Source organism: Brassica rapa, chromosome A06, assembly GCF_000309985.2.
Source record: "Brassica rapa cultivar Chiifu-401-42 chromosome A06, CAAS_Brap_v3.01, whole genome shotgun sequence".
In the NCBI taxonomy this organism is placed as follows: Eukaryota; Viridiplantae; Streptophyta; class Magnoliopsida; order Brassicales; family Brassicaceae; genus Brassica; species Brassica rapa.
Genome location: NC_024800.2, coordinates 21,669,060 through 21,690,886, shown reverse-complemented (window position 1 = coordinate 21,690,886; position 21,827 = coordinate 21,669,060). Strand labels below are relative to the sequence as shown.

Genomic DNA, 21,827 nt, shown 5'->3' with positions numbered 1-21,827 from the left:
TTATATAACTACAGTTGGTGGGCAGATATTCTAGATGGCTTGTTAAAACGTTTGAGATCTGCATCTAGTTTAAGTCGTAAGAGCATCTCCAATGTAAAACCTCGTTTTTTTCTCCAAAATGGAGTAAAAGTGAAAATGGAGTAAAATAGCTCTAACCCTACTTCATTTCCCACTCCATAATGGAGTGATAAACAAACAAAAAATAGTCTACTCCATTTATGGAGTAAATTTCTTTATGGAGTAAGATATGGAGTTGGGTTGGAGTATTCTTTACTCCATATTCATTTTTACTCCATTTTAAAGGAAAAAATGGAATAGGGATGGAGATGCCCTTAGGGATATTATTTGACGGAAAAAACAGACAACCAATTGAAGTCATTCACTGTGTGTGAGAGCCATTATACAAATACAAAGATAAGATTCAAAGTGCAATAAAGGAAAAACGCACAAACGTTTCTTTTCTTGGCACCTTAAGTCTTTTATAAAAGCAAGTTAACCAATGACAAACAAAACAGCCAAGAAGAAGACAAAGACATCAAAAACAAAAATATGAGTAACATAAAAAATTTTAAGCCTGTTTTATCTTTTTTCTTCTTCATAAGCTGTTGTTCTTGCAAACCCTCCCACCCATCCAGAGGCATAGCCATCTACTGGGGCCAAAACGGCTTCGAAGGTAGTCTCTCCTCCACATGTGCCACCGTCAGGTATGCTTACGTCAACATCGCCTTTCTTGTGAAATTCGGAAATGGTCAAACGCCGGAGCTCAACCTTGCCGGCCACTGCAACCCTGCGGCCAACACTTGCACCCATTTTGGCGCTCAGGTCAAAACTTGTCAACTTCGTGGCATAAAGGTCTGTCCATTCAAATATCCTTAACGTCTAACGTTAGCATACATTTATCCAATGATAAGCTAGTCTACATGATATTACAGTATTTTGCTGGTTACAAGCTACAGCGATTTTCATCTATTTATGAATTTGCTTCCAGTATTCTATTGTCAATAACTTTTTTCTTTTTTAACTCAAACCACTTTTCCCTCCCTCAAATTTAATTAACCAGTTTGAAAGCACATCTACTTTTAGATTTGGTCATGGTTACAAAAAGTTCACATGAGTCTTTTTAATAACAAGGTTATGTTGTCTCTGGGCGGCGCCATTGGAAACTATTCAATCAGGTCTAGGGAGGACGCAAAAATGGTCGCTGATTATTTGTGGAACAACTTTTTGGGAGGGAAATCATCGGCACGTCCCTTAGGTGATGCTGTTCTTGATGGTATCGATTTCAATATCGAACTTGGCTCACCTCAACACTGGGATGATCTTGTTAGGTACTAGGGGAACATTTTGATCAACATATAGATTTCATCTTTTATCACCAAAAAAGAAATTTTATTTTTTCAATTCTCAATCTTATTATAATACCTGGGCCAAAAAATCTAGAACCTAAAGACAAATATTGTCAATGTTTTAAAAATCGGGTAGGCCATAGCCGAAACAATTTTATTAATTTCTGATTTATGCAACTAAAATCGGTTTAAACTGTTTTAAATTAGTTAAAATTGGTCTCAATCATTTAAAGCAATCTAAACTTGTCTATATCTGTTAAATTAAGAAATAATATTAATATAAATCTAAAAATTTGTCTAGCTTTTTTAATAATTCATCAAAATAATTTTACAATTAAATCTTAAAACTAAAATATCTGATGTAAAAATGTAAAATATATAAAAAATAAATCAATAAATTGTTAGCATTTAAGTTTTGTATAGGTCCCGAGTAATCCTTCTAATTGTTAATCCTCAACAAAGCACCATAGTTACCGCCTAGTAATTTTTTAAACATTGGACACATAGTAAGATGTGATATACTTATAACAAAGAACATAAAAGGAGATTTTCATAATTGTTGACTTATAAATTTGTATTTGAAAATTTGGACAGGTTTCTTTCAAATTTTAGCTACCGGGGAAGAAAAGTGTACATAACAGGAGCTCCTCAGTGTCCATTTCCAGACGATCTAATGGGAAGTGCCCTTAAAACTAGACTTTTCGACTATGTTTGGGTCATGTTCTACAACAATCCACCTTGTCAATACACTTCAGGTGATACGCAAAGCCTTTTCCATTCATGGAAGACGTGGACAACTTCGGTCACTGCCCAAAAAATCTTTCTAGGTCTCCCAGCGGCTCCTGAAGCCGCTGAAGGTGGATATATCCCAGCGGATGTACTGGTTTCACAGATTCTTCCAACTGTAAAGAAGTCACGAAAATATGGAGGTGTGATGCTTTGGTCTAAATTTTGGGATGATAAAAATGGTTACAGTTCATCTATAGTGGCTCATGTGTGAAAGGAAGCTGAAGTTACCTTTGTATGCTTTCAGTTCTCTCGTGTTTGGTTTATGAAGAATTGTTGTGTGTGTGTGTGTATGTGTGGGGTGCATGTTGGTATTTTGATTTGCAATGTGTGTATCAGTATTAAATTACGTCATCATCAACCTTCAAATAATGAAATAAGGATTACTTGCTTTTTAGTATGCACGGATACTTACTATATATTTCATATTATATTATATGTTTCAGCTCCACATGGCATATAACATCATTATTTTGAAGGTTGAAGATGAAACATATTACATATAGCATCATTATTTTGAAGGTTGATGATGTTCAGCTCCACATGGCCGACTCCAGTTTTGAAAGAAAAAAATTAAGTAAAAGATTTGCAAAATTTATTTTAAGGCGTTGACGAATTTGCTTGCAGACTTGCAGTCAAAACTATTTTAGTTTCAGACGTTTCTCTAGTATGTATACATAAAAATTAGATCGAAAGAATATACAATTCAAGTTTTTTTTTGTAAACTGAGGCGACTATACAATTCAAGTTCTGTTTTGTTAGTTTTAAATTTAAGGGTTTAACTAGATTTTGATCCGCGCTACGAAAGCGCGGGTTTTTCTTTGGATTGTAAACAAAGATTATAAATTAGTATTTTAAAATTGTTATGCATTATTATGTTACAAAAGTTATATTATATCGAAGAAGAAATTTATTTAAAATTATCTAATTTATGAATTAGTTTATTTATGATTTTATATATATACTCTTATGTAATCTCTCTATTAGATATGAACATTTTACCAGATCGTGAAACAAAACTGAAATCGATCTGGAAATATTGGTGCTGTTTGGGTTTGGATCTAGGACAAAGTACATATTCAATTTTTTTTTAGACCCGCAAGTTTTCTTTGAGTCAATATCCTAACCGAGATCCTACCTAATACCCAAGTACCTGAGGTTTTTTTGTGTATATTAGGTATATTCGAGTATTATAGATATGTTTTTGGTATTGCAAATACTTTTAAAGTTTTGCGTTCAGGTTTTCGATTTTAGTTTCAGGTTTTTAGTAAAATTGTAATAAAAATATATAGGGTATTCAGAATTTTTTTTGGGTATTTTTGGTGCACTGGGTCAGATTTCAGGTAAAATTTTGGATCTTTTCGGTATTTCAATATTTTGGGTACTTGTTTGGGTTTTTGGGTATGTGTTTTAGTATTGTTTTTTGGGTTTTCAGGTACTTCGAGTATTTTTTTGTTCCTCAATACCCAAACTAATTCGGACCTGTTATGTACCTAAAAGTTATAGGTATTTTACAGGTATTTGAATTATAGATTCGAACCGATCATGATCTGAAAAGAACCAATCCAAACCTAAACCAAAAAGTTAAATAATAAATTTTGTGATAAATACTTTGTATAAAAAATAATTTAAAGTAAAATATATAATTTTTAACAGATGGTTTACTTTATTAAAATTTGATTTTGTTTGTTTGGAAATATATAATGTATGATGACATGGTATAGTATTATGTATGATATATGTCAATTTTTAAATGAGTTATGAAATCTGTTAAAGTTGATAAAGTTATTGAATTTAAATAACATATATGCGGTATATTATTTTTTGTTTAAAATATTTTGTAACAATGTTGCTATATCTTGGTTTTTAAAATAGGATAAAAGTATAAGAATATTTAATATTTGATTTGTTTCAAATTTAAATACTTTTCGAAGTAAGATATATTCTTAGTAAATATATGAATTAGTTTTTTTCATAATTTAAAACAGAAGTATAGAAAGGATGGCGTGTATTGTTACATAGTTGGTGGATCAAACGATTTATATAATTTATTTATATTGGGTGAAATGAGTCATTTATTAATTATGAGACTAATGAGACATGTTTAGAGAATAATATAATAAAGTATATGTAGTACATTATTTTTGTGTAGCAAATGGTACAATCATCTAATATAGGAAAGTATATATGTCGTATAACTTTGTTCTTGTACAAAATAATGTGGTCTAATAAATAAATGTATTATTAAATGTTTGTTAGAGAAATTTTTGGTTACTTATTGTTAATTAAATATTATGGTAAGGCCAAAAATATTGTTAGTTAAAGAAATGGTCCAAACAATCTTTTTAAGTAGATTTATTAAAACTCCTTCCCTTTTAATAGTATTAATATGCATTGCACTAGTCCGTTTATTCAGTTTCCATCATATATAAAATGGTTTATTTTTTGCTCATTTATGCGACACTGGATAATCTTCACTTTCACGAACACATTGTCACAAATTATACAAAAATTATTATAAAACATTAATTATTATTAAATTATGGATACACCCATTTTCCATTCCTATTTAAATTTTCATAATTAATATAGTGTCAATTATTTAAAAGGCACAAAACAGGTTGCCGCCAAATCTAAAAATCCAACATTGTCAATTATTTAAAACCGACCATTTAAAACAATGAGCTTTGTCAAAATTTAGGTCACCCGTAAAGACACGTGCCACAATCACCTTCGTCAGAGATCTCCCACCGAACCATCTCTCTAATGCGTTCAAACTTCAAACCATTAATATGCGATATATAAACAATACAAAAGCATTTGTTATAACGATTTTTAGTCTCTTCCTCTCTTGTTACAAGATTCTACTATGTCTTCATTTCATTTTAGTTCTCCTTATTTTTGTCTCTCGTTCTCGTTCTTCTGCTTGTTCTTGGTTAGCTCGGTTCAAGTTGGCTTGGCTTCTGAACCGAACATCAGTTTGGGTTCAAAGTTATTAGCTAGTGAACCGAACCGGGTATGGGTTTCCGCAAGTGGTACTTTTGCAATCGGGTTTACTCGGTTTAAACCAACCGACCAGTTCTTACTGAGCATTTGGTTCGCACAACTTCCCGGTGATCCAACCATCGTTTGGTCTCCCAATAGGTACACATAATCCTCTGACTTTTTATTAATGCAAGTATTATATACAACGTTATAAACTAATTTATTTAGTTCCAGCGGTAGATTTGTCTATGATAAGAAATTTTCCACACTATTTTCACTCAAAAATCCAATATCTAAAATATAGAAACTCCCCAGTCACAAAAGAAGCAGTCTTGGAGCTAGATGCAACCGGAAACCTTGTACTCTCCGACCAAACCACCACCATATGGGCCTCAAACACCTCAAACCACGGCGTGGAATCAGCAGTCATGTCCGAATCCGGAAACTTCGTCCTCCTTGGGACCCAAGTTACCACCTCTCCAGCCATTTGGCAGAGCTTTTCACAACCTGCCGACACTCTCCTTCCAAACCAACCCTTAACCGTTTCTCTAGAATTAACCTCTAACCCTTCACCGTCGCGTCATGGCCATTACTCACTAAAAATGCTTCAGCAACACACTTCGCTTAGCCTAGGTCTAACCTACAACATCAATCTTGACCCTCACGCAAACTACTCATACTGGTCCGGACCAGAGATTTCGAATGTCACAGGAGCTGTCACCGCGGTTCTTGACGATACCGGAAGCTTCAAGATCGTATACGGAGAATCCTCTACAGGAGCAGTGTATGTCTACAAGAATCCGGTAGATGAAAACCGGAACTATAACAAAAGTAGTAGTAATCCCCGGTTAACGAAAAACCGGGTTCAGCGGAGGTTGGTATTAGAGAACAACGGTAACCTCCGGTTATACCGATGGGACAACGACATGAACAGTTCAAGCCAATGGGTACCTGAATGGGCGGCTGTGTCAAATCCATGTGACATAGCTGGGATATGCGGTAACGGTGTATGCAACTTGGACCGGACCAAGAAAAACGCTGACTGTTTATGTCTCCCCGGTTCGGTTAAGCTTCCTGATCAAGAAAACAATAAACTCTGTTCAGACAACTCATCTCTGGTCCAAGAATGCGAAAGAAAAATGAACCGTAACAATACCTTCAAGATCTCGACGGTCCAAGAGACTAACTACTATTTCTCTGATCGTTCTGTTATCGCCAATTACAGCGATATCGGTAACGTGAGTAAATGCGGTTCGATGTGTTTATCGGATTGCAAATGTGTTGCTTCGGTTTACGGTTTAGATGATGAGAAGCCTTACTGTTGGATTCTAAGGAGCCTGAACTTTGGCGGGTTTAAAGATCCTGGTTCGACACTTTTCGTCAAGACTAGAGCTAATGAGTCTTATCCTTTCAATAATCACGATGATAAGGATTCTAAATCACATAAAAGCCATGGGTTAAGACAGAAGGTTCTTGTGATTCCTATAGTTGTTGGGATGCTTGTGCTGGTGGCACTACTTGGGATGTTGTTATACTACAATGTAGATAGGAAGAGAACACTAAAGAAAGCCGTAAAGAACTCGCTGATCCTTTGTGACTCTCCTGTGAGTTTTACTTACCGTGATCTTCAGAACGCTACAAATAGTTTCTCCCAACTTCTTGGATCAGGTCTGAATCAAGAATCTTCATTTTTAATTTTATAACAAGTCTTTCTTTATATAGTAAGGACCGTTTTAAATCTTACTTACTATGTTTTTATGATGGCAGGTGGATTTGGGACAGTATACAAAGGAAGAGTAGCGGGTGAAACGCTGGTTGCAGTGAAGAGATTAGATAGAGTATTATCTCATGGAGAGCGAGAGTTTATCACTGAAGTCAATACCATTGGTTCCATGCATCACATGAACCTAGTTCGTTTGTGTGGTTACTGCTCCGAAGACTCACACCGGTAAGATAAAAACATTAACCCTAAAAAGACTTTTTCAATATAATTTTCTCTGTTTTAAAGCAAAAAGATTTGAGGAGAATATATTATTTTGGGACATTACAGGCTTCTAGTCTATGAGTTCATGATAAATGGGTCGTTAGACAAATGGATATTCTCTTCAGACCGGACGGGCAGGCTGCTTGATTGGCGTACACGTTTTGAGATAGCTGTGGCAACTGCGCAGGGGATATCTTATTTTCATGAACAGTGTAGAAACAGGATTATTCATTGCGACATTAAACCCGAGAACATCTTGTTGGATGAAAACTTCTGTCCTAAAATATCAGATTTTGGGTTGGCTAAGATGATGGGGAGAGAGCATTCTCAAGTGGTAACAATGATTAGAGGGACGAGAGGGTATCTAGCTCCGGAGTGGGTGAGTAACCGGCCGATCACAGTGAAGGCTGATGTGTATAGCTATGGAATGCTTCTTCTTGAGATTGTTGGTGGTAGGAGAAATCTTGATGTGTCCTTCAACGCTGAAGATTTCTTTTATCCTGGATGGGCTTACAAGGTAACATCATAATATCTTTATAAATCTTTGTTATGCATGTAAAAATGTATCATAATATGTTAATAAAATTTTTTGTTATGCATATAAAATGTCTAAAAATAGATTGGCGTGTTTGGATAGTTTGTCTAGCGTTTAGACTGCACTTGAACGTTTGACTAATGCCTAACGATTATTAACACATTGATTAATAACGTATAGGAACTAATGAACGGGACGGCCCTGAAAGTTGTGGATAGAAGGCTACAAGGAGTAGCAGAGGAAGAGGAAGTGGTGAAAGCTCTTAAAGTGGCGTTTTGGTGCATACAAGATGACATATCAATGAGGCCATCAATGGGAGAAGTGGTGAAGCTTCTAGAAGGATCTTCAGACGAGATAAATCTGCCTCCAATGCCGCAAACGATTTTAGAACTTATCGATGAAGGACTGGAGGATGTGTATAGAGCGTTGAGGAGAGAGGTTAATAACCAGCTTAGCTCTTTCACTGTTAATACCATGACAACATCTCAGAGTTATCTTTCTTCCTCTCGGTCTCATGCTACTTGTAGTTACTCTTCCATGTCTCCTAGGTAGTTCTTTTGGCGTTTTGTAGTTTAAAATTATTTCTCTTTTTTGTTGGCTAACTAAAATGTAATCTTCATTCTCTTCGGCATTTTTGTTTGTTTGTTTTGTGTTTGTTTAATTAAAAATAAAATGATGTTATGACTTGATTACTAGTCATGAGGGAGTTAAAATGTTGTTAATGGTCTAATATTGAAAACAACATAACTCACCTCATACCCATCAACCACGAATACACATTTTCCAGTGAGGTACATGCCTAGAATTGTTGTGGATTTGTTTGGTTAAAATCAAAGTCTTTTGACGATTCTAAAGTTGCATTCTCTCCTAATGGGTCACTTATGTGACAAAACTCGATGATGGTGCCGATCTGGTAATCACTTGATGATTATTTATGTTCATGGTTAGAAAATGGCATGTAGCCGGTTTTTGTTGGGCACTTGTAAATGTTATTTATGGATTGTCAATAACATAGATGATTATTTACACGTTATTTATCATGGTCCAAGACATATGTTTTAATTTGAATGTATGCATATCAATCGTTAGAGGCAATGAACAAAGTTTGTACTTTTGATGGAGCAATATGTATTGCGATTCTAATAGGTGAATCATTAATAACAATCGATTTATGTGTCCTTATTTCTATCAATGTTCTTAGTAATCCATGTTTAGCTTGCACTCTAATCTGATTGTCATGTACTGTATCCAAATGTTTTTGTTTTTCTTTTGCAAGGATGAAAATAGAAATTCTTAGACTAGTAAAGCTTCCACAAGAGGTTTCTTCTCAATTACAAAAGATGATAAACTATTTGGTCAACATGGATTTGAGTGTTAATCTGCCTTTTCACAAGTCACATCAAAACATTTTTGAAGTTTATGACAGAAGTAACCAATTGAAATGCTTTTTCAAGATATTATGCAATGATCAAGAAGAATCTACTCAAAAAGAAGTTGATGTCTACCTGTTGGACCATCCACCAAACAGCCGCAGATCAGTATCTCTAAAAGTTTATGGATTTTCTGGAGTTTATGCCACCGTCTTGGGGAAGTTCACATGTGTCAATGAAATGATGATGGGAGTTCTCATGGACTTTGTGGAGGATGCGTTTTTGATTCATCAGCGTCCTCATCAGCCAATAAGCAACATGAAAATACAAAAGAATTTGCTAGTTGATATACGATTTGGAACAAGGATTACACCAGAGATAACATTCTTCTCCGAGTTGAAGACGCGTCATTCGCATTTTTTTGCTTTATGTTTCTTTGTTTTTGCTTAATGTTTGCTTTGTTTTTTGCTTAATTAAATACGTTGATGTTAGGGAAAATCGCATTTTAAACCATGAAGGTGTAAAAATGTAGCTTTTTAAACCTTGGTATTCAAAAACTTACACTTCAAACCCTCAAACCAATAATATTAGCACATTAAACCTTGAAACTAACTTACTTCTTTACCAAACAAAAATGTGACTGTTATTGTTCATCCATAAAAAGGTATGAGGTATCAGTTTTTTAATTAATAAATAAAAAAGAGATAAAACTTAAAAAAAATTAAAAATAAAAATAAATGAATAAAATTTTAAATTTAGAAATAGATTAAAATAAATTTAAAATAAAATTAAATGAATAAAAATCTAAATTTCTTAATAAAATTTAATGAATTTTTCTTTTAAAAAAATTAAATAAATTTAAAAACTAAAAAATTAATAAACTAAAAGTTAATTATAAACTAAAATTTAATTATAATTTCGAAAAAGTAAAAATTCAAAAATAAAGAATAAGTAAAAAATTCCAAAATATTTTTTTCTATGCAGTGATTTCCAATATGTTAATAGTAACTATTTTTGAAATATAACCCTTGGTGTTGGTGGATTTTGACATATCATCGTTCAAACTCATCACCATCAAAGATGATATATCAGAAATTACCACCAACGAACCAAAAATACGGTGAGGAACTATAAATATATCGGGAAACTGTGAGATATGAAATCACCACCAAAGTGCTACCTTCTTACATTTTCGTGGTTTCTAGTGACATTTGTTGAATTATTTACTTATTTTGAATTTTTTGATATTTAATTATTTTGAATTTATTATTAAGATTTAATTAATTTATTAATTTATTGAATTTATTTTAGAATATACTTATTTTTTATTTTTTAAATTTATTTTAATTTTAACTTTAACTTTTATTTATTTATTTTTGATTTTAAATTAATTTATTAATAAATTTAAAATTTTATTCATTTATTTTTGAAGTTTGATTTTTTGAAGTTTTGTTTCTTGAGTTTTTTTTTGCATTTATTTCCGATTTTAAATTAACTTTAATTTTTCTTATTTAAATTTTTTTTTATTCATTAATTAAAAAGACAATTGACACCTTTTAGCTTTTCACATACATCTTTTTAGACACGGATGAACAATACCAATCACATGTTTGCTTGATAAAGAAATAAGTTAGTTTCAAAGTTTAATGTGCTAATATAATTGGTTTTAAAGTATAAGTTTTTAAACACTAAAGTTCAAAGTGCTATATTTTTACACTTTTTTAGTTTAAAATGAGATTTTCCCATTGATGTTATTGTTGTGACTAAAGTGCCAGTGAGGTGGAATAAAAAAAAAATTCGTTGAAGGTCTAATGTATTTTATGTAGCACATGATATAAGTCGTCGATTGGACCACTTACCTTGACTTTGTAATAACTTATTTGTTCATAAAAGACTAGGAAATATTGTGGCAACAAAAGAATGATAAGAAATGACAGTTGTGACTTGTAAAATGGTTAAATAAATCTGAAGTCCCATGCTTAGCGAAGGCAAAAGATACTCTAGCTTCTTTAATAAATCATCCTCTAGCAATATCTAACCAGGTCAAAACCGACCTGGCGGTCAAATTCTATTTCATTTTATATCATTATTTCCGATTATAACGGTTTAAAATTAACAGTTTAACAAAGAATCTTCATTGCTAAAATTTCTAAACTAGATTTCTAAATTCATCAATATATTTTGAGAAATTTCTTAGGATAATTTTTCTTTCCGAAAGAGTCTCCAACAAAAAAAAGATGACCAAAAAAGTTTTATTAAAAGATAAATATGTATATATATTTTTAGGGTTAACTAACATATACTTACCGTTTAGAGTTATGAGTGGAGTTTTGAAAGTGAAATTTAAAAATAAAAAAAAATAAAAAATAAAAGCTGAAAATTTCAAATAAAAATTTTAAAAATAATTTCAAAAAATATTTTCAAATTTCAAAAAGAAAATTTGAAGAAAAAAATTGAAAAAAGATTTAAAAAATTATTAAAAATTTCGGATTTGAAATATGTAATTCCAAACTATAATTTTTTATTATTATTTATTATATTTATATGTCTATAAAGCAAGGGATAGAAAATTCTTTTGGTCTTCTTCTTGAATGCTCTTTTAATGACAAACACCTAAAAATGAGTTATTTGAGATAATTGTCCAATTATATTTTAATAAAATTAAATTATTTAGTTTCTTTTTAAGATTTCAATTTTTTTTGTTCTTTTTATTATTAATATCCTTAGTATTGGGCATCCATGGAAATTATTCTAAAATTTTCCTGACTAAAAGCAAATAAAAGGAAACAGACTGTGTTTCAAAAAAAAAGAAGGAAACAGACTAAAACGCAACTTGAGAAAACAATGGTTTATAAAAGAAAACAGGTTATCTATTATATAAGTTAGTTAATATTTTAAACCATGTTGATTTGTAAATTGGAGAAAACAAACAATGTTGAAAGGGAAACTACAAAATAAAAATAACGTAGTTGGATCATGAAGTAACTGTTTAAACACATTCCTGAGAATCTTGGAATAAACTTTAACAAAAAAGAAAACTGTTTAAACAGATTCCTGAGAAATTGCAACACCAGGTTTTCGAGTAATTGACGCTTACGAAAGGACAAGTTTTCAGCAATGTGTTAGCTTGAACACGTTGTTCAGTAATTACAGCTAGATTTTGTCATCAGGTTTGTGTTTTCTTGTAGATGGAAGCTTATTTATACATCATCCATTACAAAAAGCAAGCGAAATGTTTTATTATGAATATCCTTCGCCGACCAGTTTGTCTTACAAGTCAGAAGACGCTAATTGCAATTTTCTTTTTATTTTTTAAGAATTTTAAATTTATTCACTTCAAAAATACAAGATATGATGATTAATAGATTACTGCTATGATCCAATATTCATTACTATATGAAGGTTTGTGGTCTGCAATTTTGAATACTCTCCAAATTTCGTTTATTATCATTGTGAAGTTTGTAATGGTAACTATCTAGAACATGCACGTATATGGTCGCTTATGATATTATAAAAGCACGTTCATCATATCTGGAAGGGATAACCAAAATAGGATTTCTTAGCCGAGAAAAAAAGAAGCAGAAAAGAGTCAAAGACTAACCATAGTTCGAACGTGAAAGAACATCGTTTCATGTGAATCCACGTTTGTCATACACGCGCTTCCTTGTATTGTAGTGTACATCAAAGTCAGAACGTTATAATAATTTTATACAACGAAAAAAACGGTTAGCCCACGTGGACGTGCCACCCTAGTGAAACCTTATATATCCCTCACTGATCGACCACTAATCCATATCTCTTAAATTCATTACATTTATTTTTCCTCATTCAATTTCTTTTTCTTATAAACAAATAAGATCAACTACTTTGATCTTGTAATCAAGAAAACAACAACAACAAAAAATCAAAGGGTTTTTGTGGTGGAAGATTTTTTTTCGTTTTTATAAAAATGAGGCAGTGTATGAAATTTTTCCCACTATTGGCCCTCTTAGTCGTAAGCTTAACCGGAACGGCTACGGTAAAGGCTGCGACGGGATTGAACCCTCCGGTGAAGCTGGTTTGGCATTATTACAAAGTTACCAACACTTGTGATGATGCAGAGGCTTATATTAGACACCAAGTCGAAAAGTTTTATAAGAATGACACAAGCATTGCTCCCAAGCTTCTTCGTCTTCTTTACTCGGATTGTATGGTTAATGTAAGTAAAAACGTCGTCCTTTACTTTTGACTAGCTAGCTATAACATCAAGAATTACCTACATTTTTTATGACCTATGGGCTATGGTGTTAAATCTATGTAAAATATTAAATATGTATGTAGGGATGTGATGCTTCGGTACTTTTACAAGGACCAAACTCAGAGAGGACAGCTCCACAAAATCGAGGACTTGGAGGTTTTGTGATAATCGATAAAATAAAACAAGTTCTTGAATCACGTTGTCCTGGTGTTGTTTCTTGCGCTGATATACTCAATCTTGCCACTAGAGATGCTGTTCACATGGTACATATATAAGATATACTTGCATGTTATCTTAAAGTGTTCATGTTCTGTGAGAGTGTCGATCTATTATTGTGGATTTTGTAATTAGTTTAACTGATTATCTTGTTTTGATTGGATAAAATGATGATTAGGCCGGAGCACCATCTTATCCTGTGTTCACGGGGAGAAGGGACGGTGGGGCACTAACTGCAGACGCTGTGGATCTACCGTCACCGTCTATCTCAGTCGAGGAGTCACTGTCATACTTCAATTCCAAAGGTCTTGACGTTTTGGACATGACTACTCTTCTAGGTAATTTACCCTATCTTCTTCTCTTTTTTTTTTTCCATTAGACCCAAGGAACTTTTCATCAGTTCTTCAAGGGAAACGTAATCGCAGAGTTATGTTATATTATAAGACCTCATCGGGTTTATCTTTACGTTTGCGATTAGGTTAGGTTTATATATAATGTATAATATTTATTCAAATGAATCAACGATCATAAGCATCTCAAGTAATTTTGTTTTGTTAATTTTAAACGTAACGCCACTCTTCTTTTACCTTTGCAATTTACAAATATATCGTGAAAATTTAAATATATTTTAAATTCATAAAATGTGTATTAATTTGTCTAATTCTCATTCCATGCAAAACCAAACCACTATATATTTTTATATAAGAAAGTGGAGCTAAATATATAAGATTCGCTAAATGTATGAATTTCAACGGTCTCTGATTTTATAATTGATAATGGTCACAGGAGCACATTCGATGGGGAAGACACATTGCAGCCACATAGTGAACAGGTTATACAACTTCAAGAACACTGGAAAACCAGACCCGACCATGAACACAACATTGGTGTCACAACTTCAATACCTTTGTCCTCCAAGAACACAAAAGGGCCAAACCGATCCACTCGTTTACCTAAATCCAGACTCAGGCTCGAGCAACAGATTCAGCAGCTCATACTACTCTCGTGTCCTGTCTCATAACGCTGTCTTGGGCGTGGACCAACAGTTGCTCTACAACGAGGACTCGAAGGAGATCACTCAAGAGTTCGCTGCAGGTTTTGAAGATTTCAGAAAATCTTTTGCTTTGGCAATGTCGAGGATGGGATCTATCAATGTGTTGACCGGCAAAGCTGGAGAGATTCGCCGAGATTGCAGAGTTACCAACGCCAACTACGGTGCTTAATTTATATAAATATGATATCTTATTTTATGTGTGTATGTGATTGTTGTACTGTAACCTAAATATTTATGTTGTTTTGATAAAAGCTTTAATCAATAAGGACGATATGGAGAACAAATAACAGAGATCCAGTTATTTAATTGATCTATTGTAATAGTTATAGAACTAAACTTCTATGAAAGAAAGAAATATTTTATTTTCTCTACCCAAAATGGTGTTAATATATGAACTACAATTTGATTATTTTTGTTATGAATGTACAGACACTAATCTATAGTTGTACTAATATGACAGCGTTCTTGTTTTCTAAGTCTATTTCTTTTTGTCACAGAAATCTATACTATTAAAGCAGGATCCTATATATTGTCATAATTACCTTAGCATACCCTTTCTTTTACTAACAGTACATGTTTTATTAAGGACAATCAAATAATATTAATAACACATCTATATTGGGTCATTATTTTTGGATCCATCCCACATCAAATCTCTCTTGGGCCATTTGGGCCTATTAAAAAATCAGATTCAATTTTCACCTTTTTTTTTTCCTTTGGGCCATTGAGTCCAAGTTCAAATAATTTGTTTTCAACTATTCTTAATTATTATTTTTTTTCTTTTCTTAATATAATTTAAGCATTCATAAAAATAATTGAATTTTTTTATTGAAAAGTATAAATCTTTATTAAAAGTATATAATTTTTTTAATTAAAATATTAACCACATAATAAAATTAATTTATCAGAGTTATACCAACTTAATTCATTAAAAAATAAAGTTTAATTTTTTAAACATAAATAGTCATTTAAAATGAAATACAATAAATAAAGATAAAATTTTTAAGTCTTTTATAAAATAAAGCACAAATATATGAAAATGTGACATGTACTAAATATTTGTTAATTGAAAAAAAACAAAAATAAACCCGCGCTTTGAAAGCGCGGATCAAAATCTAGTACTTAAGTTAAAACTCAATCAGGCCCAAGGTCCATTACAATAAGTTTTTTGAGCACTCTTTAGGCCAAGGCATCAGCCTTTTCGTTGTTCTTAAGAAGAATATGAAAAAAGAAGACAAAACACAAAACTTGAAGAAAGTTCATGGACATCTTGATGATTCCCACGATTTCCTTAATAGTCTAACCGGTAACCATCACATAAACATTGGAAACGGATATGAAATAAACAGAAAGGAATAAAATTATAGGAAAAATAAGAGATAATGATTCCTTATCATATTTAGTGAGGAACAAATTTGTTTTATATTTCTCTACAATAAAAAGAACAAGTAAGATTGATCAAAAAAAAAAAAAAAGAACAAGCAAGAAAGAAAAGGAAAAATTATTCTTTATGAATGGTAAAATTTCTTAGGAATATTAAGTAATGCATTGTTCCACTTCACAAATCATATCTATATTTGTGGATTCAAAGACAGAAGTGAGTAATAATTTAAGATTTTTTAGAGATCCGATTTTTTCACCGAATTTCGTCAATTCGCCACGCTTGAAGACCGGTCGGATACAGCTTTTCCCGCAAATTAGGTGGCGCATTTTAGAAAAGGGATCTAATCTAAATTTTGGAAATCCATATTTAAGAATCCAAATTGATTAGAAAATTAATTTTAAAACACACTCACTAAACTCTCAGTATCTATACTATACTAAAAGCAAGATAACAAGCCCTCTAAGCTATGCCACATCAGATGGAAAATTCAACCAATGAAAGAATAGAATGCTGCCATGTCGTAATATCTTTGTTGACTGAAAAGAGGATACTTGGCCTTCCGTGTGGTCTTCATAAAATAAATCATGGCCCAGGTCAAGCCCAACTTCCCAAAACCTCATCTCATCGATCAATCCGTCTCTTCCAGTTCGTCTTCAACGTCTCTGTTACTTTCACCCACTCCGGATCAACCAATTAGATCCCTCAAATCAGCCATGTCATTTAGGTGAGCTAAACATTTTCAGTTTGATTGCTGAAACGATTCCTCTTTTTTACTCTACAAAACATATTTTAAATAAATCTCTTATTTTTCTTGGCCAAACAATGATTATATTAATCAGAACTTATTCCTTTCTGGGAATAATTTTGCAGAGACGAACTGCCTTCCAAACAAACGTAATAATTCAGCTTCTCCTTTCTACCCAACCTAGCTATATGAACTGATGGTGAGTCTGTTTTCATTTTTATAGTCGTACGTCTAAGCTACTTTGAACTATAAATTTTATTGCATCATGATTGGTGAAGAGGAAGAGAAGTTAGATCCTGGTCATCGTCATTTTCAGGATGATTATCCAGCCGGATTCAACATGCAACCAGTGCTCAAAACTGGCCTCAAGCGTCTATTTGATCATCGGCCGTTTACTAATGTAGTTGTTCAATTTCTGAGAAACCTTTCCTCGATGCGATGGATCGGAGTACGAGCCAATTTTCGTTTGTTTAGCGAAGATTGTTCAGAACTTCGTAGAGGAGAACACCCGGATAGGCAAACCAAATATGGCCGCTACCGCTGCAGTTGGTTCATCTCAAATATGATTTTCGACACTGGTACTCCCTGTGATGCATCCGATCATACCTTTTACTCTAGCCTCTTGCTCTCTCTCTCTCTCTCTCTCTCTCTCTCTCTCTCTCTCTCTTGAGTAGTATATTATCCAAATTGTAATCTCTATCTTATCAGATTTTGATTCCATGCGCGAGCATCACCGAGAGGAACATCGTAGCCGACGCGTCTAAGATTGTAGAGAAGAACAGATCAGTGAAATGAAAAGAGGATATGAGGAATATCATTAAAGAGTGACTCTTATCTCTAAACTATGATTCTTAAGTCTGCAAGTTGTAATGGGAAAAGTCTCCTTCTTTCCAAGCTGGTAACATTTCTTTTCTCAAACCTACTCTTCACCAAATCTATGTGACTGATGAACTAGCACTTGCTAATTTCAGATGAATGAGTACAAGTTTGTTTGACTTAATGTATCTTTCGAGTAGAATTGTGCTTTAGAGTCATGTGTATGCTTCACATTTGTTTCCCTCTTGAAATATTTTCATAGAGTAGTTTTTTTATTGCGAAAACTCATTTGTGTTAAAGAATTGTACATGTCTATTGGGTTTTAGGTAAGTGACAAGTTATTATAGGGATATATCACACTCTCTTTGTGCATGATTGTCTTTCTTTGGTTTAGAGATACAATACTACCACTGGCTGTTTTCATCCAGCTGTCTTACCTTTGGAGTTTTTTCTTTATATGTTGGAGTTAGCATACTCTATCTCGGTTCCATGGAAATTCTATTAATGTAAGTTGTGCCTATCATGTGTGAATTAAAATCTCTGTTTGTATTTTAAGTTTGAGCTAACAGTTGTCTGCTCCATAAGTTTTTAATAGGTGTGTATCCTAAATAATTTTCACTGTGTCCAAAAGCTTCCAGAACATGTTGTTGTTTCTCTCATTTGCAGGGATCAATTCCTTATATCATGTTTTTGAACATTACTGTGAACGATTAGTTTGACCTACTTCCATTAACTTCTTAGCAATCATGAATATGTTAGTATCCCCTGTTGTAGATATGGGCTTCCACTGAAGGTGAAAACTTGGGAGTGACATACACTTAAATGTTATCCTCTCATTGGGTTTTATATATATGCATAATGTAACTAATGAGTTTTCACCAGCTAATTGGATATAGGGTGCTGGCTCTCTGTTGCGTGCATGATGCAGAAGCCAAGCTGGTCCTGCTATGTTCCTGCTACGTTCCTGCTACGAAAACTGATAAACCATTCAGTACCTCACCTGGTTGGGAGGCAAAGAATCTGCGAAGCTGATAGAAAAGGAATTAACAAGAGTGTAAAACCAAGCTAATAAACTTAATTTACACAGTCATGACATCATTGTTTACAGTTATGTTCGTGTACTCATTGTTTTTTCTTTTATATTCATTTCTTTTTAGTAATTAAAACAATTAAGATAGACAGACCAGATCTTAACTAAAGGTATTGTTATACTGGTTTTAGATGACTCTAGCTTTCTACCTTTCCATTTGGTTGAGTGTTTTGTTCTGAGAACAACGACATTTGTTCTGAAGTTTTAATCATCACTTATTAAACCATTTACTGGATATTGTGTGAAAAGCAGGGAACAAGTTTACAGTTTACTACTTCAAAGGCTCACGTTAATAGTTTATAGGATTGGCCTAGATAGTAAAGTTTTTTTTTTTTTTTTGGGATACCATGATAACTGCTTTAAGCATCATGGCCAACATATGTAAAATCATAACTAATTTAGTGGAACATATCCTTCAATATACAGTAAATCCATTCGGTTATCAATCAACATGAGAAAGAAAAACCCATAAGTAGCTCAAAATATTTATGTTTGTTTTTGTTGCACCGTTCAGACTTTGTCTTAATTTCCTAAATAAATATTTCTTTTATATTGACGAATAAGTGGAACTAAAAGTTATTTTTACCAGAATATGATTCATAAGAAAAAAAAATTAATAGAGGATTTGTCAACGCAAATAAAATAATAAAAAATCATTAAGACAAATTCCAGTTGAACTTAGATTTGATGATGTAGTAGCAAATTTTAATACAATAATAAGTAAACAAACATTGTTCATTAAGTGATATTAATTAAAAAAAATCATTTTAGAAGAATAACTTTGTGTACTATATAGTAACACTTGAGACAATCTACAATAGTTTTTGATTAATGTTAGTGTTTCAGGATATAATTTTGGCACATTAGTTTTATGTACTTCATATCTAATTGTTATTATCATGTGTAAGGTTATTTTTCACACCAACATTAAAAATATGTTAGTTTCTCAGGACTTTTTATTAAAAGATATGTGGATGTGGATTATTAACTATACAATTAACAAACACAATAACTTATATAAATAGCAATTAAATAATATATATTGTTTTTAATTTATACATTAAATATATTAATTTAATAACTACATAAATTTATTTGGTAAAACATAACTTTAATTTTAGTAAGGTAGGTTTTTAAAATACATGCTAAAAAAATAATCTAAAACATATGTAAGAAAAGAACACAATAAGAAAAAACACATAATATAAAAATAATCATATATAAATACATTACAATTCAGAACTGTATTAAAATAAAATATAAATATAATTCGCATGTAGCAAAAACGATGCCAAGGTTTCAAGTAGTGTATTCAACATCTATTTCGCTTTCCATCGTCTCATTTATATATAAAACATTTTGGCATATCAAATAACTATACGCAATGTTATTTTACCAAACAAAATTTATATAACTATTTAGCGATGTTGATTCCTTTTTACAAAAAAAAAAACTATTTAGCGATGTCAAAAACTAAAAAAAAATAACTATTTAACAGAAAGGTTAGTTATCATCTTAAAATCAGTCAATATTTTATTTCGGGTAAGTTAATAAAAGTTATTTGAAGCTTCAAGAAAAATAGTATGAAACAACTTTATACGTATATGTTTGCCAACAAAAAAAATATTTATAATAGATTTCAATTTGCCATTTCAGCAAGTTTATTTTTAGAATTTAAAAAATTATTACATGAATCTATACAGGGCCGTGCCTGACTTTTTTGGGCCCCCAAGCACAAAATATATTTTTGGCCCTTTAATTATTTATTATGAAAAAACATTAAAAATTATGGAGCAAAGAATCGAACCCCCAATCCTTTGTAGGAAAAAATTGAACATAGGCCAGTAGAACTAACTAGATTTTGTTAAAAAAATTGGCCCTTAAAATACTTATACATATCAAGGCCCCAAGCATGTGCTTGATCAGCCTATAGTCAGGCACGGCCCTGAATCTATATATAAAATATTTTGTAAATGTGGATACATTTGCTTAACTAAACGAAACAAAACAAAACTAAATTCATAAATATCCAAATAAATCATATATTTCTAGAACCAAAAAAAAAAACTGAGCCGAAACCAAAACCAGAACTAAAATACAAACCAAATATTTATATACTTACAAATATTAAATATATTTAATTTATAAAACCATATATTAAAAATACTATTTACCAACCGAATTACCCGAATACTTTTATCCTAAAATTTTAAAATTATACGAAATTGAACGAGAACCAAATAGTAAATCAATTTTTAATAATCAATTTATTTATTAATAACCAAATAAAATAAAATTTCTATTTATTAAACAAATTATCCAATTATTTGTCCTTTATTGATTTTGTAGAAATATTTTTTTGTTTGTAGAAATATTTTTTTTGTTTTTTGTTTTTTGTAGAAATATCTGCAGATCAATTGGTGACAGCTTGTCCTGTGGGAATGCTGTTAAAGGGTGAGGTCCTGGGTTCGAGGCCCACCAACAACCTAATTATGGAGTTAGTGAGAACTCATAATAGAGGGGTTGGGGTCGGTGCGCTGCAGCGCTGTGAGCCTGGGGCCCACGGGACAGGTAGTTCCCACGGGGCGGGTTGTCACAAAAAAAGTCGACTTTTTTTGTGACAACCCATCCTCTCACTAGGAACCTAGGTTCACAGCGCTGCAGCGCACCGACCCCAACCCCTCAATTATGAGTTCTCTCTGACTCCATAATTAGGTTGTTGGTGAGACTCGAACCCAGGTCCTCACCCTTTAACAACACTCCTCCAGGATGAGTTGTCACCAATTTGAATTGTAACATCCCGAGTTGTGATATGTGAAAAGGCTTAAGAGAATTGATTTGGCTACCTATATCACCAAAGTTGACTTACCTTTTCCGGAGCACATCATGAAAGAACTCCAGAGTTAAGCGTGCTTGAACTGGAGTAGTGGAAGGATGGGTGACCTATCGGGAAGTGATTCGCGATAGCGTGTGAGTGAGGCCAAAGCACGGGGAAAGGTCGGGTGGTGATTGCAGGGTCAGTAAACAATGATTTCGGGCCTTGGAAAATTAACGACCGGCCGTCAGGTGGGATGGGGCCCACGGGTCGAGAGAGCGGGCGTGGGTGGCCCATTAGCCGTGGACGGATCGGGGCGTTATAAGTGGTATCAGAGCTGGTTAGCTATCTCAGTTCCGACCTGAGAGGCATCTTGAGACCTGTCGGGGGCGCAACGAGGACGTTGCGTTCTTTGAGAGGGGGTGAATTGTAACATCCCGAGTTGTGATATGTGAAAAGGCTTA

The 21,827-nt window shown here is 32.7% G+C and overlaps 3 protein-coding genes and 1 long non-coding RNA gene across 8 annotated transcripts; all 4 read left to right on the top strand.

The window, feature by feature from the left end:
- Positions 1–488: 488 nt before the first annotated feature.
- On the top strand, positions 489–2,532 carry LOC103874278 (acidic endochitinase). The gene is made up of 3 exons (XM_009152688.3): positions 489–852; positions 1,132–1,328; positions 1,941–2,532. The coding sequence occupies exons 1-3, from the start codon at positions 550–552 to the stop codon at positions 2,344–2,346; spliced, it is 906 nt and encodes a 301-aa protein (XP_009150936.1). The 5' UTR covers positions 489–549; the 3' UTR covers positions 2,347–2,532.
- A 1,465-nt stretch (positions 2,533–3,997) lies between these two features.
- On the top strand, positions 3,998–11,326 carry LOC103874276 (G-type lectin S-receptor-like serine/threonine-protein kinase At5g24080). Of its 2 annotated transcripts, none has more exons than XM_009152686.2 (5): positions 3,998–5,276; positions 5,422–6,785; positions 6,885–7,065; positions 7,168–7,618; positions 7,817–11,326. In XM_009152686.2, exons 1-5 carry the CDS (start codon positions 5,002–5,004, stop codon positions 8,186–8,188), a joined length of 2,643 nt encoding a protein of 880 aa, XP_009150934.1. In that variant the 5' UTR covers positions 3,998–5,001; the 3' UTR covers positions 8,189–11,326. The 2 variants fall into 2 exon arrangements, with proteins under 2 accessions (XP_009150934.1, XP_009150935.1); XM_009152687.2 differs by having other exon boundaries at positions 5,135–5,276; positions 5,433–6,785.
- A 725-nt stretch (positions 11,327–12,051) lies between these two features.
- On the top strand, positions 12,052–15,311 carry LOC103874275 (probable peroxidase 61). Its single transcript, XM_009152685.2, has 4 exons — positions 12,052–13,204; positions 13,327–13,506; positions 13,638–13,797; positions 14,246–15,311. The coding sequence occupies exons 1-4, from the start codon at positions 12,956–12,958 to the stop codon at positions 14,680–14,682; spliced, it is 1,026 nt and encodes a 341-aa protein (XP_009150933.1). The 5' UTR covers positions 12,052–12,955; the 3' UTR covers positions 14,683–15,311.
- A 109-nt stretch (positions 15,312–15,420) lies between these two features.
- On the top strand, positions 15,421–20,633 carry LOC103874274. Of its 4 annotated transcripts, none has more exons than XR_634167.3 (3): positions 15,421–16,621; positions 16,768–16,841; positions 16,959–20,633. It is a non-coding gene; the product is annotated as an uncharacterized LOC103874274 (long non-coding RNA). The 4 variants fall into 4 exon arrangements; XR_004448746.1 differs by having other exon boundaries at positions 15,421–16,841; positions 16,959–17,220; positions 17,351–20,633; XR_004448745.1 differs by having other exon boundaries at positions 15,421–16,841; positions 16,959–17,540; positions 18,341–20,633.
- Positions 20,634–21,827: the final 1,194 nt, after the last annotated feature.

Coding starts and splice junctions, on each gene's coding strand:
- LOC103874275 (XM_009152685.2), top strand. CDS start 12,956: ATGAGGCAGTGTATGAAATTTTTCCCACTATTGGCCCTCTTAGTCGTA. Junction 13,507..13,637: donor CTAGAGATGCTGTTCACATG/GTACATATATAA, acceptor AATGATGATTAG/GCCGGAGCACCATCTTATCC. Junction 13,798..14,245: donor GGACATGACTACTCTTCTAG/GTAATTTACCCT, acceptor TAATGGTCACAG/GAGCACATTCGATGGGGAAG.
- LOC103874276 (XM_009152686.2), top strand. CDS start 5,002: ATGTCTTCATTTCATTTTAGTTCTCCTTATTTTTGTCTCTCGTTCTCG. Junction 5,277..5,421: donor ATCGTTTGGTCTCCCAATAG/GTACACATAATC, acceptor TCTAAAATATAG/AAACTCCCCAGTCACAAAAG. Junction 7,066..7,167: donor TGCTCCGAAGACTCACACCG/GTAAGATAAAAA, acceptor GGGACATTACAG/GCTTCTAGTCTATGAGTTCA.
- LOC103874278 (XM_009152688.3), top strand. CDS start 550: ATGAGTAACATAAAAAATTTTAAGCCTGTTTTATCTTTTTTCTTCTTC. Junction 853..1,131: donor GTCAACTTCGTGGCATAAAG/GTCTGTCCATTC, acceptor TTTAATAACAAG/GTTATGTTGTCTCTGGGCGG. Junction 1,329..1,940: donor CACTGGGATGATCTTGTTAG/GTACTAGGGGAA, acceptor AAATTTGGACAG/GTTTCTTTCAAATTTTAGCT.